This window comes from Mustelus asterias, chromosome 25 (assembly GCF_964213995.1).
Source record: "Mustelus asterias chromosome 25, sMusAst1.hap1.1, whole genome shotgun sequence".
NCBI lineage: Eukaryota > Metazoa > Chordata > Chondrichthyes > Carcharhiniformes > Triakidae > Mustelus > Mustelus asterias.
The window spans coordinates 50,238,723-50,252,580 of NC_135825.1; the positions used below are offsets into that span (position 1 = coordinate 50,238,723).

The window sequence follows — 13,858 nt, forward strand, 5'->3', positions numbered from 1 at the left end:
TGCTCTCAAACAGTGCAAACAGACACAAAATCAAGTTGCAGAAAACTGATTAGAATGCGAATCCTACAGCCAGCCAGGTCTTAAAGGTACAGACAATGTGGGTGGAGGGAACATTAAACACAGGTTAAAGAAATGTGTATTGTCTCCAGACAGAACAGCTCGTGAGATTCTATAGCTAGTGAGCTAGCCGAGTTCCGCAAACATGAGGACGGCCTAAACCGGGATGTTGGATTTATGTCACATTATCAGTAACCCCCACAGCTTGCCTCCTGGGCTTGTAGAATCTCACTAGCTGTTCTGTCTGGAGACAATACACATTTCTTTAACCTGTGTTTAATGTTCCCTCCACCCACATTGTCTGTACCTTTAAGACCTGGCTGGCTGTAGGATTCGCATTCTAATCAGTATTCTGCAACTTGATTTTGTGTCTGTTTGCACTGTTTGAGAGCACATTTCCACTCCATCTGACGAAGGAGCAGTGCTCCGAAAGCTTATGGTATTTACTACCAAATAAACCTGTTGGACTTTAACCTGGTGTTGTGAGACTTCTTACCGTGTTCACCCCAGTCCAACGCCGGCATTTCTACATCAGAACATTAATGAACCAGATGGGTTTTTATGACAATGGTCACCATTAGGCTTTCAATTGCAGATTTCAATTCCAATTTCACCATCTGGGATTCGAACCCAGAGCATTACCTTGGGATCTCTGGATTACTAGTCCACGCTCCCACACCTGTTCAGGTACACTGAGGGAGAACTTAGCAGTGACACTTTGCCTCCACCACCTCTTACCTCACGTGCTACTTGGGAGTTCCAGACCTTGAACCCATGAACAAATGCTGATATGTGTCCAGTCAGGATGGCATATGACAAAGGGAATCTTTAGAATATTCATTGTGTCATAGATTACATAGAAATAGATTACAGTTAAATAGATGCATCTGTTTACATTAAAAAAAACAGGGTAATGGTGAAATTTGAAGTTACTTCATGCATATCCTTTCAACTGCAGTAATTAACCTCCTGCTTCTAATGATAAGAGGCAGCATATTTAAACTACTTATCTTCAGAACAAAAGAAAGGTAATAAATTAAATCACGTCTGCCCTCAGTTTGAGGCCAATTATCCCAATTAGCAGTTACTCTACGGTGTGGCTGATAATTCCCTGTTTATCAGTTTGGGCAGTAACTACAGATTAATTGGAAAACAGCCCTCCTCAACAGAGAATAACAGCTAGAAATGAACAGGACTACAACACATTCAGATGAGAGTGTCTTTTGAGTTGTTTTGAACACTGTCCAACCCTGTACTCTGTTCTGAAGCACTGGGATTGAGCCAAGTTATTCCAATTCTTCGTAAAGTAGATATATATATGATATATATATCTAAAATATATATGTATAGATATATATATGTGAGCTTTTCCTTTTTTTGCCATGGGAATTCTTATTTTCCTGCAGAGCTGACAATTTTTCAATTACATTGCAATCATAAAACTGGGCATCGCTACATGACAGCAAGATCAACTCATGAGAGGTTTTGTACTTTGTACAGAGTACAATATATGAAGCCCGATGGACTCTGAATTCTTAAGTACTTGTACAGAGCTGTTGTGCCGCAGTTGTTGCCTAGGCACATTTGGGAGTATCTATCAGTAGTTGTTGAAATTGATCGCAACCAGGTAGCTGTAAGCTCTTAAACTGTGATTCAGAAAACAATATTTCATGTGTTGAAACATGCTGAATGCTTTTTTTCCCCTTAATATTCAAAAGTAAGAATCCAGCACCGTGGCATCCTTGCTGTCTGCAGTGATGTTTTTCACAGTTTCGGAAATGAGAATGGAGAAATCTGAATGTTTGGTTTACCCATGTTAGGATGCAGTGATCATCCCAGCAAATAAAGATCAGCATGGTACAAATACTGGATTTTACTTTTCTTAGGCGATGAGTTCTAATTTAGCAATTACCTCTGTTTTATTTTAACTCATTCATGGAATGTAGTCTTTTAAGTTTATTTATTAGTGTCACAAGTAGGCTTACATTAACAATGCAATGAAGTTACTGTGAAAATCCCCTGGTCGCCACACTCTGGCGCCTGTTTGGATACACTGAGGGAGAATTTAGCATGGCCAATGCACCTAACCAGCACATCTTTCTGACTGTGGGAGGAAACCAGAGTACCCAGAGGAAACCCACGCAGACACGGGGAGAATGTGCAGACTTTGCACAGACAGTGACCCAAGCCAGGAATCGAACCCGGGTCCCTAGCTCTGTGAGGCAGCAATGCCACTGTGCTGCCAGCATTTATTCCAATCCTTAATTCCAATTGAACTGAGTGGCTTGCTAGTCCACATTATTGTGAGTCTGGAGTCACATTTAGGCCAGAGCAGGTAAGGGTGGTTGAGTTCCTTCCCTAAAGAACATTAATGAATTAAATGGGTTTTTTGATCATCACGAGACTTGAATTCAAATATAACCATCTGCCATGGTGGGATTTAACGCAGGTCACTAGAGAGTGACCCCGGGTCACGGGATTACTAGTTCAGTGACAGTTCCGCTACATCATCACCTCCCCTTTCTGTTGGCTGTTGGGCAGGCATACAAATTCATCAACAGGTCCAAAGTTAGTTCATGTTTGTCTCGAGTTCAGTTTCATGCTGAATATTAGCAAAGTTAATTGGAATACTATGAAATGGCATTAACCATGTGATTTTAAAAGTGAGTTTGCTGCCTCTTGTGTGGCTTCTTGAGATTTTTATAAATGATTTGCTGAAATCTTCTGACAAAACGCAAAGCATCGACATCCTGGTGGTTTTCATTAGAATCATAGAATCTCGACAGTGCAGAAAGAGGCCATTCGGCCCATCAAGCCTGCAACAACAACAACAGTCCCACCCAGGCCCAATCCCCGTAACCCCTTGGTGCTGTGAAGCAGCAGTGCTAACTACTGTGCCACCGTGCCACCCAACACAATTAGACTTTGAATTCCAGACCTTTATTGAATTCAAATTTCTCTATCTGCCACGGTGGGGTTTGAACCTGGGGCTCTGTGTTACTGGCCCAGTGACGATGCCACTACCACAGATTAGACAGATTTTTAACCCGTAAGGGAATCAATGGTTATGGGGATAAGGCAGGAGAGTGGAGTTGAGGATTAACACATCAGATCAATCATAATCTTATTGAATGGTGGAGTAGACTCGATGGGCTGAATGGCCTATTTCTTCTCCCATGTCTTCTGATATTATGGCTACTATCCCCCTGACCTACTGTTCCAATTGTTCCTACAACAGAAATCCAGTCCCACTCTTCAACCATTTTATCTTGCCTGTATCTAAAGAAAATCCACAAGCATCTCTACAATGTTCTTTCAGCAGGATAGAGAATTCTATGAGACTTCTGCGGGGTTTTCAGAATAAATTAAAAATTGCTTCAGTTGCCAGTCCGAGATAGGCAGCACATTTTGTCATGTCCCTTTTAAATTTAAATAGCTTGCTATAAGAGAGCCATGAGGCAGCAATGTGCAAAAAAAAACTTCAAAGCTCTCTGTCATTGTGGTGGCAAATGTGGACCGGTGATCTTATTGTGTGTGTTTTTCTGTGGGTTTGTCTGCAGTGTGTCCTCTTTATAATTCAGTACACACGCGGTCTCGTGTTGACATTATCTCATTGTTCGTCAAACTGTTCAGAAGAATTAGCCGTTTCCTGGCTTTTTTGAACATTTTTAATTAATATTTCCTGCTGGGCTGCCCAGAAACCCAAATGTTTCACAAGCAACAGAGCTGTGTGAACAAAAAAGTTGATTCATATTAGTAATCTATTTGGACGGTCGTAAAAGATTATCGAGGGTTCATTTATATTACAGCTGTACTGTCAGTGCAAAGCAGTTTTAGGTCTGACTGAAGCTGTGATTATAGTATAGACACTGGGGTAGGTTATGGTATCAATTCCGCCCATCTTTCTGTACACGCATAAGTCCCAGTGCCTAATTTAAGCGGCCCATTTTTTAGACTGTCGGTCTGGAATAAAATCAGCTCTGACAAAGGGTCGTCCAGACTCAAAACATTGGCTCTATTCTCTCTCCACAGATGCTGTCAGACCCGCTGAGATTTTCCAGCATTTTCTGTTTTTGCTTCCAGCATCCGCAGTATTTCAGTTTTAGCCTGGAATAGATGTTGTGCTTAAATTTGTAAACCAGAAGCCTAATTCCTGTCACAGAACCCTTTTGAGCAACTGGGTGCCACATGAGAGCAGGCATCAGACAGAGATCACTCATGGATTCGTCAGTGGTACAAACAAAAGCACATTTTTGGGACTTTTATTTTCCACCTGTAGCCTGCTCTAGCTTCTCTTCCGTAACCTTCCTGAGTTCCATTGATGGCGAGGCACGGGGCCCGATTTTGGTTCTTCCCATAAAGGCGAACGCAGTCTGAGTATCGAGACAAGACCCAAGGTTGAAGTTCTATCCATCCACAGATATCTTTTCGTCTTCTGCTTTCCCTCAGGAGGGCAGAGATTGGAACCAATAGTAGGCCCGGATAACCGCCATCCTGCCTGAATGCTCAGCCAGGCCAAAGCTGACACGAGAATGAAGTGAGAGGAATTCCCCGACGGACAGAGTCTCCTTAGTGCTTTACCTCACAGTCAGTTTGCCTTTCACACCTGGAGCACGCTCCGAGATTAAATCCGAGATTAGTGTAAACTGATTTTGGATTTGTTCCAGGGCCGAATATGCGGAGTCTGATTGCATTGTAACAAAATACAGTTTTTGGGAAGTAACACACAAAAGCAACTTGGTGAAAGCTGGTCATTAACTTATACTGGTGCAGTGCTTAGGTCTGAAACTAGAATTGACATTACCTTGTTTTGGAACATGTCATTAAAAAAGAGAATTTATTAATAATGATTACTAAAGACTGATTTTCCTTCATTGTTCAAATGAACCTACATTAATCTTCTTGAAATGGGGGGAAAGAATTACAACTACACACTGTGAAACCATTTAGGGGTTTATTCCTTCAGTGCCTTTTGCTATTTCATTTGAACCCATCTGTAATATTAGCATAGAAAGATTAAAATTTAATTAATTTAAAATTTAAAAGAGGGAGAGAAGAGTTATTATCTCTAAATATCTCTTTCTCTCTCTCTATCTTTCTCTCCATCTCTCTCTCGCTCTATCTATTTTCCTCTCTCTGGCCGGAATTTTATCGATTCCGGGGGTGGGCGAGGCTCGGAGAACAGCATTCTCCGTTGGCCACGGGTGGGATCGTACAAACCTCGGGCGGACATGCCATTAAAATTCTGCCCTCTGTAACTTTCTCTCTCTACCTTGCTCTCTCTCTCTCTATCTATCTTTTCCTCCTCTATCGTTCTCTATCTTTCTCCCTATCTTTCTCTGTATTGAGAATATGGCGTTGTTGTAAATTGCAGGTTAGACTATTTTCTATAATTCAGGGTGATTTGAAATGTATGATGACCAATGTGCTATCGGAAAGGTGAGATAGCAAAAAGTACAGGTAAATAAATGTGTTCTGTTTTTGACCAAAATAATGGTTTGAAAGGTCTGTCTGTGGCACACATCTATAATGTATGTGCTAAATGCATCAGGTTTTATTGCCTGTCATTTCATTTGTTGTTCAATCTATGCGGTGTGTATGAAGCAGTATTTGGTGCAATGGTGCTGAAAACAGCGATCATGCAGCTTGCAGACTTTGTGGTTTAGTGTGAAATGGTTGGCAGTGAATTGTTTGTCACTTTTATATCTCTTCTGATTTTTTTAATTTGTTGAATTCAGCTATCATCCAAAGTCAAAACGACCCCCCAGTGAGCTAAAAAAAAGATACAAATAAGCTATGGGCAGCACGGTGGTTAACACTGCTGCCTCACAGCGCCAGGGACCTGGGGTCGATTCCCGCCTTGGGTGACTGTACGGAGTTTGCACGTTCTCCCCGTGTCTGCGTGGGTTTCCTCCGGGTGCTCCGGTTTCCTCCCACAGTCCAAAGATGTGTGGGTTAGGTTAATTAGCTATACTAAATTGTCCCTTATGTTACTGAGTGGGATTGTTCTCGATGGGCTGAATGGCCTCCTTCTGCAGTGTAATGGATTCTAGGATTTCCTGAGTGATGGCCTGGCAGCAGAGTGGGTGCTCTATGCCTCAGGCCACAGGCTGTCTTCCATTCCAATCTATTGCTCAGAGTGCTCAGAGCATGACTGCTCTTTGTGAAGCTTGCATCTTGATGAGACAGAAGCAATTGGTCATCTTGCTTTTGGAATGAACCATCTTCGGAAATTCTGGTTTAACCCCCAGAACAGAAAGACAGGCCCGATATATAAACGATAAGATGATGAAAATGCAAATAAAACAAGGTACAATTGTGACCGGTTCCTATCCGGTCCACTCCAGTTGGCTAGTTAGACCTCTCTACCTGGTGTTTACATGTTTTGCCAATTGTAAATATGGTCCATTCTGAGCAACCACAGTGTAAAAGAAGGGATGAGGGGCTCATCTGTATGATCTGGATGAAGCTACGTATCCAGTAAAACAAGCAAGACTTAAGAATTGGAAAAGTGATAGAGAAACAAGTGTTTATTCACACAATATTGGCACCACATCAGCGGTTCAAGACATAAGGTCACCACCACCTTCTCAAGGGCAATTAGGGATGGGCAATAAATGCTGACCTAGCCAGTGACACCCGCATCTCACGAATGAATAGAAGAAAAAGTAATCCAAATAGGTAATAACAGTCTAACAATGGTGTGCATTTCCCCTGTGATGGGTTTCCAAGGGTCAATTGTGATAGGTGGTGTACTTTCATTTATTTAAGCTTCAACAAGTAGAAACAAGATAAAACTGAGATTTTATCTAACTTTATATTAGAAACTTGCTTTAATCATTTTTGTTGCTTCAGTGAGAAATTAAAGTTGAACATGGAGAGGGTGATTCTCCCCCAAAAAATGCTAAGTGTTGAATTTGCATAAAAACTGCAGTAAATCGCGCTGTTCTTTTATCAGCGGGGTTTTCAAAATGAATCTCCCACACTCTGTGCCAAGTGTACGAGTGTGACTCACGCAGAAAATCAGTGTGTGGGACCTATTCATGCTCGGGAGGCTGGCAGTGCTGAGTGGGCCACTGCGCAAGCACCGATCTGTCAGAGTGGAAACCCGTGCATGTCTTGTATTGCTGGCTTCCTGATCACTGGCCAGCTCGATCGCTGGTCAGCACCGAAACCCCAGAACGCTACCCCCCTCCCCCACCCCCCCCGCCCCACCAATCCTCCCCGATCGCTATCCTCCCGGACGTGTCCAGACCAGCCTCGACACCCCCCCCCCCCCACCCTTCCCGGCCCGCCTTGATCACCCCCTCCCACCGGCAGCCCCCTGATCTCCCGACTCCCCAACCCTCGCAACCCTAATCCCCAGGCAGGCCGACCCCCTCCCCCACCCCGATGTCCTCCCTCCCTCTGTCACTGATTCCTCTGCAGAGTGGCAGCGGGAGCTCCCACTCTCACCAATCTCCCCTCCCCACCCCATCCACTGAGGCCTTGCTCCCCCATTAGGCCCCATTCCCATACGCCCCGCTCCTTTGGCACTGCCTGCTGCCCCCTGGGCATTGGCACTTTGCCCCATGGGCTGTGCCAGGGGGCCAGGCTGGCACTGCCAAACTGGCAATGCCAACAGGACACCCCTCTTACCCCCGACCTCTTGGGGTGCCCCCCCCCCCTTTACTCCAGCGGGGTTGGGCCATCAGCTCCCTGCAAGCGGGGAGCTATTGTAAACCCCGCTGGAGTGGAACACTCCTGGCGACAGGGGAGAGGCTAGCGGTGCCGGAGATTTCAGTCCTGGGCCCGCTAATCAGATGTAAAATATATTAAAATCAGCATTTTAACAGGAAATCCAGCGGCCAGAGACTTGCAGAAGCCATGGTGCCCAGTGGAGAGCCCGTTAAACGGCCTCTGCTTATGTCTCCCGGCTGGGAGAATCGTCCCATGATATTGGTTTCATCACAGGGTGTTCAGAGAATAGGAACATTGGCAGCTCAATCAGCTTGGATTAAGTTCAGGTTCATAGTTATAGAGTGTAAACTATTTCTTGAAAGATAATCTCCAGGCTTTTCTCATAGCTTTTTTCTTCTTTCTCTCCCTTTGTCCTTTGTCTATGTGTCATTCTCTTGTCACTCGCACCTCCTCCTCTCTGTTTGCAGATCTCTCGGTCAGCTTGCTTGCAGTGATACTTATTTTCTGTGGACTGGCCCTGGTGGCGGTCTTTCTGTTTGTGTTCTGGAAGCTGTGCTGGGTCCCCTGGAAGAACAAGGTTCTCTCTAACACCTCCGTTCCTGGGGACACGGTGAACATCACCGGCACTGACTGCGACAAGGAGATGACGGATAAACCCAAGGAATCCACATCCATGAGCTTCCTTGAAGCAGCCATGAAGATCAGCCACACATCTCCCGATATCCCAGCAGAGGTTCAGATGTCTATGAGAGACCATATCCTGCGCCACACACGGATCCAGAGACAGACAACGGAACCAACATCTTCCTCCAGGTCAGTGCCTCAACTTTGATTCCAGAGATATATTGTGCATGCATCTGCTGCCTTGTCTGGATTTTCAACTGTTGCTTTTTAAAAATTCTTTCATGGGATGTGGGCATCATTGGCAAGGCCAGTATTTGGCCCTCAAACCCCAAGTGGTTTGCTCAGCCATTTCAGAGGGTAGTTAAGAGTCAACTACATTTCTGTGGGTCTGGAGTCATGTAGGTCAGACCAGGTAAAAGATTTAAGATTTGATTTGATTTATTATTGTCACTGTATTGGCATACAGTGAAAAGTATTGTTTCGTGTGCACCATACAGATGAAGCATACCGTTCATAGATGACATGGGGAGAAGGAAAGGAGAGCATGCAGAATGTAGTGTTACAGTCATAGATAGGGTGTAGAGAAAGATCAACTTAATATAAGGTAGGCCCATTCAAAAGTCTGATGTCAGCAGGGAAGAACCTGTTTTTGAGTCGATTGGTAAGTGATCTCAGACTTTTGTCTGAGAGAGAGTACTTCTTAACCTTAATCAGGGTGGCACGGTGGCACGGTGGCACAGTGGTTAGCACTGCTGCCTCACAGCGCCAAGGACCTGGGTTCAATTCCAGCCTTGGGTGACTGACTGTGCCGAGTTTATACATTCTCCCGTGGGTTTCCTCTGGGTGCTCTCTTTTTCCCCCACTGTCCAAAGATGTGCAGGTTAGGTGGATTGACCATGCTAAATTGCTTTTAGATGTGTAAAAAAAAGTTTATTTATTAGTCACAAGTAAGGCTTACATTAACACTGCAGTGAAGTTACTGTGAAAATCCCCTTGTCACTACACTCCGACGCCTGTTCGGGTACACTGAGGGAGAATTTAGCATGGCCAATGCACCTAACCAGCACGTCTTTCAGACTGTGGGAGTCTGAACCAGAGCACCCGGAAGAAACCCACGCAGACACGGGGAGAATGCGCAGACTCCGCACTGACAGTGTGGATTAAGGAGGTAAATATATTGGGTCATGGGGATAGGGAGGGGGGTGGGCCTGAGTAAGATGTGCTGTCAGAAAGTCAGTGCAGACTCAATGGGACGAATGGCCTCTTCTGCATTGCAGGGATTCTATCTTCAATGATACATTAAAACATAAATTAAAGTATAAAATAATACAATGTGCTGGTACAGACTCCAGATAACTTTGTAATTCCTCCCGGTTCATAAAATGACAATTTGTATTGGGGAAACATGAGAAATCCCAGTTAGGGGAGAATTCCATTGGCAGAGTAGTGGCTAACACAAAATTTATGGTGTAGTTAAGTTTTAATATTTCATACCTGCTGTAGTCAGCAGATGATTATTTCTGCAAGGATTGACTCTAATCTTTAAGGATTGGTGTCCCAATCCTTAACTTACCTTCATTAGAGACATCTGGAATTTATGAAGTTGGGTGGCCATTTTTCCATCTTCTGCTGCCTCATGCTCCTGTTTGAAGGTGGTACAATTCTTGCTTCTGCTTCAACAGTGCCACCTATGGGCACTATGCGGAACAGGAAAAGTGTTTGGAAATGTTGGATGTTGAATTCACCTCAGTTTGAAATATCTTAATCTGGGATCGGTTCAGTTGTGTGGGAAGTTGTTGGAGAGGATTCTTAGAGATAGGATGTATGCGCATTTAGAAAGGAATAAACTCATTAACGATAGTCAGCATGGTTTTGTGAGAGGGAGGTCATGCCTCACTAACCTGGTGGAGTTTTTTGAAGAAGTGACCAGAATGGTTGACGAGGGAAGGGCCGTGGATGTCGTCTATATGGACTTTAGTAAAGCATTTGACAAAGTCCCTCATGGTAGGTTGGTGCAAAAGGTTGGATCTCATGGGATAAATGGGTGGAGAACTGGCTTGGTCACAGAAGACAGAGGGTGGTAGTGGAAGGGTCTTTTTCCGGCTGGATGCCTGTGACTAGTGGTGTTCCGCAGGGCTCTGTATTGGGACCTCTGCTGTTTGTGATTTATATAAACGATCTGGAAGAATGTGTAACTGGGGTGATCAGTAAGTTTGCGGACGACATGAAAATGGCTGGACTTGCAGATAGTGAGGAACATTGTCAGAGGCTACAGAAGGATATAGATAGGCTGGAAATTTGGGCAAAGAAATGGCAGATGGAGTTCAATCCAGATAAATGCGAAGTGATGCATTTTGGTAGAACTAACGTAGGGGGGAGCTATACGATAAATGGCAAAACCATAAAGGGTGTAGATACGCAGAGGGACCTGGGTGTGCAAGTCCACAGATCCTTGAAGGTGACATCACAGGTGGAGAAGGTAGTGAATAAGGCATATGGTATGCTTGCCTTTATAGGACGGGGCATGGAGTATAAAAGTTGGGGTCTGATGTTGCAGTTGCATAGAACATTGGTTCAGCCGCATTTGGAATACTGCGCCCAGTTCTGGTCGCCACACTACCAGAAGGACGTGGAGGCTTTAGAGAGAGTGCAGAGGAGGTTTACCAGGATGTTGCCTGGTATGGAAGGGCTTAGTTATGAGGAGAGATTGGGTAAACTGGGGTTGTTCTCACTGGAAAGACGGAGGATGAGGTGTGACCTAATAGAGGTGTATAAAATTATGAAAGGCATAGATAGGGTGAACGGTGGGAAGCTTTTCCCCAGGTCGGTGGTGACATTCATGAGGGGGTCATAGATTCAAGGTGAGCGGGGGGAGGTTTAACACAGATATCAGAAGGACGTATTTTACACAGAGGGTGGTGGGGGCCTGGAATGCGCTGCCAGGCAAGGTGGTGGAGGCGGACACACTGGGAACGTTTAAGACTTATCTAGATAGCCACATGAACAGAGTGGGAATGGAGGGATACAAAAGAATGGTCTAGTTTGGACCAGGGAGCAGCGCGGGCTTGGAGGGCCGAAGGGCCTGTTCCCGTGCTGTTTTGTTCTTTGTTCTTTTGTGCAAGGTCATTTGGGTCACCAAAGGCCAAAATCAGCAGGTTTGTGGTTAACCCCAGTGACAGGCTGTAGTAGTTCTTTCAGCCTAACTTCACAACTTTCTTTGGAGACTTAGGCCATTTGGAGTCCATTGAGTTTAAGTAGCCGCGGTAGCTTGGACCTAATGCTAGAACAGTAGCTCGAATCTGGGCCAAACAGCCACAGTGATAGCAGCGGCAACTCCAGCAGCTGGCTGCTGAGAGACAAGGGATACCCACCAAAACTGCTGCTGTTTTGGTGGCTGTTGTCCCGCATGAGGCACAGGTCAAAGGTACAGCAAGAGCCATGTCAGCACCAGGACAGCCTTAGAACAAGCCATTGAAAAATTCACAGTCCTTGTTGGTAATTTGGGAGATGAGTTTGTTCAAAGCTTTCCTGGATTTTATGGTGCTTACCTTTCTGCTTTGAAGTGTAGCAAATCTTCAGTGATGTGGACTTGATTTAATTTGATTTGATTTATTATTGTCACATGTATTAGTGTACAGTGAAAAGTATTGTTTCTTGCGCGCTGTACAGCCGAAACATACTGTTCATAGAGAAGGAAACGAGAGAGTGTAGAATGTAGTTTTGCAGTTATAGCTTGGGTGTAGAGAAAGATTAACTTAATTCGAGGTAGGTCCATTCAAAAGTCTGATGGCAGCAGGGAAGAAGCTGTTCTTGAGTCGGTTGGTAAGTGTCCTCAGACTTTTGTATCTTTTCCCGACGGAAGAAGATGGAAGAGAGAATGTCCGGGGTGCGTGTAGTCCTTAATTATGCTGGCTGCTTTGCCGAGGCAGCGGGAAGTGTAGACAGAGTCAATGGATGGGAGGCTGGTTTGTGTGATGGACTGGACTTCATTCAGGACCTTTTGTAGTTTCTTACGGTCTTGGGCAGAGCAGGAGCCATACCGAGCTGTGATACAACCAGAAAGAATGCTTTCTATGGTGCATCTGTAAAAGTTGGAGAGAGTTGTAGCTGACATGCCAAATTCCTTTAGTCTTCTGAGAAAGTAGACTGAGAAAGTGGACTTTGGATGGGTTTTTCCTCTTTCAGTGGAGTGGGTCATCAGTGCCCTGAGTCATCATGGTACTTATGCCAGAGATAGACTCCTCCATTTTATGTACGGAGGTGTGCAGAGCCACTGGATGCTGACAGAAGCACACAACTTTCTTGTTCCTGTTCCACAAGTTCCCTTTTCATTGGTGACCCCCAGAGACTCAGCATCTACGTCCAGCAGAGGAGAGCTTGGAGTGACCTTCCCCTCCAATGGAGACTCTCCACGGCTGTCCCTGTCTCCAGCACGTGCTCCAGCTCACGTGATGGTCTCCTCGCCACGTCACAGCCTATCTCTCTGAGATGCTGAGCCATCAATGTATGTGTCTCCGTGCTGGTGGAGTCAGGTGACGATGCATCCTTGCAATGCTGAATATCCTCTACGAACTCTTCAGACTCCTTCTCCATCCCAACCCAAATAGAAATTGTGGGAGGGAAAATTTGAGTGCTTAAAAGAAGGTGAAACAGGGTTCCAAGTTAACATAGTGCAGATCATACTATTTCAATTCTTAGTGACTTCAATTCACTGAATGATAGTTAAGTGCCAAGAGGCAATGTTTCATCCAACGCTGTATCCAAGTCTCTAGGACATCCCACCACCAACTTATGCTGCCCTGTCAATCTCAAGGGGTCACCGTATCTGCAGATCCACCTCTGGCTTCCTGCCTCTCTCTGGACTATCTTGCAATGAGAAGGAGATATATCATCTTAATGGCACTCGCAAATGAATAAGGACCACTTGAGTGAAAGCTTTCTTAAAGTTCATTTATTAGTGTCACAAGTAGGCTTACATTAACACTGCAATGAAGTTACTGTGAAGATTCCCAAGTCGCCACACTCCAGCGCCTGTTCGGGTACACTGGGGGAGAATTTAGCATTGTAAATGCACCTAACCAGCACGTCTTTCGGACTGTGGGAGGAAACCGGACCACCCAGAGGAAACCCATGCAGACACGGGGAGAATGTGCAAACTCCGTGCAGACAGTGACCCAAGCCGGGAATTGAACCCGGGTCCCTGGCGCTGTGAGGCAGCAGTGCTCACCACTGTTATGGTGAGCGGTCGGGTAAGTGGAGCTGAGTCCACGAGAAGATCAACCATGATCTTATTGAATGGTGGAGCAGGCTCGAGGGGCCAGATGGCCTCCTCCTGCTCTGAGTTCTTATGTTCTTCCTCTTATCATCCAGTTCAAACTGATGGCGTATGCATTCCTCACACTCAATTGTCCCTTAAAATTGCTTCGGGGTCTTATGTCCATCGCTTGCTTGCAGCTAGAAGGTCCACGCTTGATTCAAGCGAGTGCTTGATCTGCCC

The 13,858-nt window shown here is 45.1% G+C and overlaps 1 protein-coding gene across 1 annotated transcript in view; it reads left to right on the forward strand.

The window, feature by feature from the left end:
- Positions 1-7,781: 7,781 nt before the first annotated feature.
- Positions 7,782-13,858, forward strand: part of LOC144479217 (synaptotagmin-6-like) — a gene marked incomplete at its 5' end in the record, with an annotated part of 144,125 nt that continues 138,048 nt past the window's right edge. The window contains 2 exons of the mRNA XM_078197879.1: positions 7,782-7,824; positions 8,205-8,550. Of these exons, the coding sequence (XP_078054005.1) occupies positions 7,782-7,824; positions 8,205-8,550 (389 nt within the window). The remainder of the gene's footprint in view (positions 7,825-8,204; positions 8,551-13,858) is intronic.